The sequence below is a fragment of the Trypanosoma equiperdum genome (genome assembly GCF_001457755.1).
Source record: "Trypanosoma equiperdum strain OVI genome assembly, contig: ctg_1756, whole genome shotgun sequence".
Lineage (NCBI taxonomy): Eukaryota > Euglenozoa > Kinetoplastea > Trypanosomatida > Trypanosomatidae > Trypanosoma > Trypanosoma equiperdum.
The window spans coordinates 4171-8486 of NW_027123789.1; the positions used below are offsets into that span (position 1 = coordinate 4171).

A 4316-nucleotide genomic window follows, 5' to 3' on the forward strand; every position below is an offset into this window, starting at 1 on the left:
CTTAATTCTCCTATTGCTGAGTTAAACTTCACCTTTATATAAAATATGTAAGTAAAAAAAGAATAATAATAATAATAATAATAAAGGAAGTAATGAAGGAAATAACAGAGACGTAGGTGGAAGCAAATGGTAAGGAAAGATCCATTTCATTGGTTGCATTGATCAGATTCCGTTTAAGTGTGTGTGAGTGTGTGTGAAAGCATTTACAAAAATAAAATAAAAGGGAAGGGGGAGGGAAAGGGGAGGAAAAAAAAAAGAAGAAAAATCCACACAATGCATTTCCTCAGCGATAAAATCAAAAAAAAATATTGCTAACTTGTCTCCTCCTTCACAAATGCGTGTCTGTCTATTTCTGTGCTGTTCTCTCCCATATTCCTTTAAAGCGTGATCGAAAAGAACAAAACAATAAAAAAGATGAAGTGCAGTGACTCACAATTAACGAAAGTAACAAACGAAACAAAGATTAAGAAATTTTTTTAAAAAAAAGAAAAATGCTGCACGCACAACGACACGAATAGAAAAGGAAAGAAAAGAAAAGGAAAACAAGCAGCTACAACACATACATGAGAGAAATTGCGTGGTGGAAATACATTTGGCACACTGCTCTCGCATAAAGTCACGGTTCGAATCACACACAAACACACAAACAATCTCCTTCTATAAATGAAGACAGAATTGCACAAGACTGCCCTCTTAACTAAATCTTTTATTTTCCGTAGGTGGTGTGTGTGTGTGTGTGTGTGTGCGTGTGAAGGCGGGGGAAACGAGAAACGCCTGCCACACCAGCGGAACGCGCGCAGTTACAGTAGTGTAAAAGCATATGTATATATGTTTGTTTATATAAATATTGACATAGATGAGGAACAGAGGAAAGAAGAGGAAACGACAAAATAGAAATGCATATGCCGTCTACTCGTCTCCCAAGAAAGCTTCTATGAACTTCCTCAGTGCGAAGTGCTGAAACTTGTAAGAAACATCATTTGTAACGTATGCTACACGCAAACAGGGCGTAATGGTCGGTTCATGTTTTCTGTAAAGGGAATTCCCTTCTTTCCCGCCACAACATCGGTGATGATGCCTTGGTCACCACCTGTAATGTTGTTGTGTGCGGCTACCACCTTCGTAGCGAGGATGAGAATTCTTTTATACTTCTGCCCTAAATTCTGAGGTTTGGGCCCCAACTTCCCCTTCATTACGCGTTTCCACAACCCCTGCAAGATATCCATGAGTTCGGAATCGGCGGTGACCATGAAGCAACATTGGACCTGTTGCTGACGCAACCAACGAAGCGGATGGGAACCACCGTCGCGGCCGCTAATGACTGCAGCGCACATGAGTGACATCAGTGAGACATGACGGTGTAAAGAGAGGCAGCGACTAGGAAGTGTTTTCAGATCCGGAACATCTTTCGAACGTAACCGCTTAATTGTTACAGTCAGTGATTTTGCAGGCGGTCCCGCGGTTTTACGCCGCGGTGCGCAGAAACCTCCAGACGCCTCAACCGGCTGCTTCAACGCCTCGTCCAATGGGGTGTAAGTGTAACAACTACCAGGACGAACAGGGAGTTTACCGCTTTTCAGTTTTCCACATGGCACAAGCACATGACCAACACAGTACGTGGTTGTCTCTCCAGATGCATCCACAATGTCATAACACGCTTCCACATAAAGGGAATCCTCAATTGCACCAGTGAAGAAGAGGCGGTCACTACTGCTCTTGCCAAACTTCCACTTAAACCCCCCTTTGTTTGCTTTCCCCACTGACACAGCTTGAAGAACCTCCGCAGTCATCCATTCCGAATCCTTTGATTTTCGTACACTCACAAGACAATAGCAGCGGGCATTCTCCGGCACCTTTTCACTGATACGAAGTTTTTCTACTCCAACTTCAAGATAGCATCCCTCCACACCTTTCTGTGTCCAAATGTTGGCGCTCACAGTGGTGTAAGAGTTGGCAGTAGACATGAGTAAAGTGTTTAGTTCGTCATCTTTATCACCGTTTATCATAAATGGCGCCTTCGGTACAAGGTGTTTGGGCCGTATCGTATCGTGGAGGACGGCGTCATCGCCCTCACATAAGTACCGGTCACGTAGATTTGAGTTGTTGGCCAATAACTTCACATATTTTTTTGGATTAAAGACGGAACCAAAGGCCAGCTCGTAAAGAAATGACGTGGCATCTGTCACTCCTTTTACCGTTGGGTTCAGCAGTTTTTCGACTAGCGGAGTGTACAAAACACGCAACTTCATCCCGGTACCCACAGTAACTACCATAATAGCGTGGCACACATATAAAAATGCTTCGATATAACGAAGGAGTTGCACAGCCACCTTCCGTTCAGTGATACCTTTAGCCACAATAAATGATCCAACGAACACGTCACCCGATTCACCATTCCAGTACACTTTGTGATCGCCGTACTTCCACCCCTCTCCGCAGCATCGAACAGTGGTTTCATATGTCTGCGGTTGTATCCACCGTTTCTCGCCTTCGGCATCATCTACGATGTTTTCAGTTGCTTCTTGAGGTTGATCCGCGACACAAAGAAGAATTTGGCCTTGAGAGACCTGAGGCCGCAGAAATATTTTAAATTTCCCAACGGTTTGGGTTACTAAACCACAATACTCAAGGATTTCGAAGGCAATGCTTAGTGGGACTTCGCCCGAATAGAACTCGTCATACGCGACGAACATCGACATGACTTTCTCCGTGAGACACCTGCTACCGTAATACTCCAAGATTGTCCTTGCTTTTTCACGGGGCACCACCGTATCAACATCCTCAAGAATCTTATACCGCTCCTTGGCCTTCTCCACACCAACCGCCCTCAACGCAAACATCAAGCTTTTCCTAGTGAGATTCCTTGAGGGTATAACTGAGATCGGGGCTTCAACAATATCCGCTGGTGAGTTCGCCTCATCGGATGCAATCCTTTGCGAGTCAGATACTTTCCTTTCCTTCAAATCCTTAGCTGCTTCTACTTCGGTGTTCAATACCTTCAGAACTCTGTTGCGTTCCATGGTTTCAACCTGTAACTCGGCAAGTTGGTCAAGAAACGATGATAAAGTGTCTTCCATTGAGCTGTGCGGAACTATGCAACCTCGTGGCAATGAGTGAAATCGGGGCTCTGCTTCGGACGGGGCGGCGAGCAAAATTGTTTTGCGTATCCTTGCGGGCGAGGGAATCTCAGTGGACTCCGAACTTGTCACGCCGCCTTCCCCACTGAGTTCGATGCTGTAATCACCACTTTTTGAGGCGCTATAACTTTCCGATCCGGTGTAGCCGCTAGTAGTTGGCTTAATTAGTGATGTGGTGGTCTCAACAGTGCTTTTAGAATGCTGTTCGGCACCTTTCGGTTCTTCTACCGCCTTCTGGGTTTTTGTTGCGCTTTCCGAATAATCATAGGAGTAGTCGTATTCACTGTCGTAATATGAACCTGTATATCCCAATTCTGAGGAGCTAACCGATACTACGTTAGCATCTTGCTCTGGTTGTGGGGCTTTAACAACGTGTGATGGGGGTAGGGGGTGTTTCACCTCCGGCGAGCTCACACTGCCGTAAGAATAAGAATAAGAATAACTGTACGAATCATCGTCTTGAACTCTTCCTCTGACAATCGGGCTTGCCGCCGGTGGAGCAGTGTGGGAGTGTGTTTCTGGCTTCGGGGGCTCCACGGGCCGTGCAGGTGCAGCAGCTTTCACTGTAGTAGTGTAATCTCCCCCAGAGCTGTAACTCTGTCCAGGCATCCTCTGTGTGTAGCTATAACTTGAGTAGGAGCCAGTGTAGGAGCCTGAATGCGAACCATATGGTGAATAACTATAATAATCAGAACCACTGCCACTGAAGTTGTCAATTTTGAGCCCCTCTGTCGAGGTGGCCGGTGCCCGACCGAGCTGAGTCTTTGAAGGCATTTGTTGTGTTGTCGCTGCCTGGTACTTGTGTGCCATCCCAACTGGTTGCTGACTTCCCACACGTGGTTGTTGAATATTTGCTGGCGGTTGCGAATGCACGGCGGGTGGTTGCTGATTTCCAACAGGCACCTGTTGAGCCCATGGAGACACCTGCTGAACTCCCATTTGTAAGTGAGGTTGAGCCATGGGAGGATGCTGATGACCCACAACGGCTTGTTGGTACTTGGCATTTGCTGGTCGTTGCTGAACACTCGTATGCGTCTGTTGTTGATCCTCTTTTGGAATCTCTGGAGTCCGCAGTGACGGTCGCCGACTTCCTGTTGGTGGCTGCTGCCGAGATCTTGCAGACATTAACGGATCGTCCCCATGCCGCTGTTGAATATTTGCTGGCGGTTGCGAATGCAC

General features: G+C 46.4%; 1 protein-coding gene across 1 annotated transcript; it reads right to left on the reverse strand.

The window, feature by feature from the left end:
- Nucleotides 1-992: 992 nt before the first annotated feature.
- On the reverse strand, nucleotides 993-4262 carry TEOVI_000626100 (uncharacterized protein; the record flags this gene model as incomplete). Its single annotated transcript, XM_067223052.1, has 1 exon — nucleotides 993-4262. One exon carries the CDS (start codon nucleotides 4260-4262, stop codon nucleotides 993-995), a length of 3270 nt encoding a protein of 1089 aa, XP_067079153.1.
- Nucleotides 4263-4316: the final 54 nt, after the last annotated feature.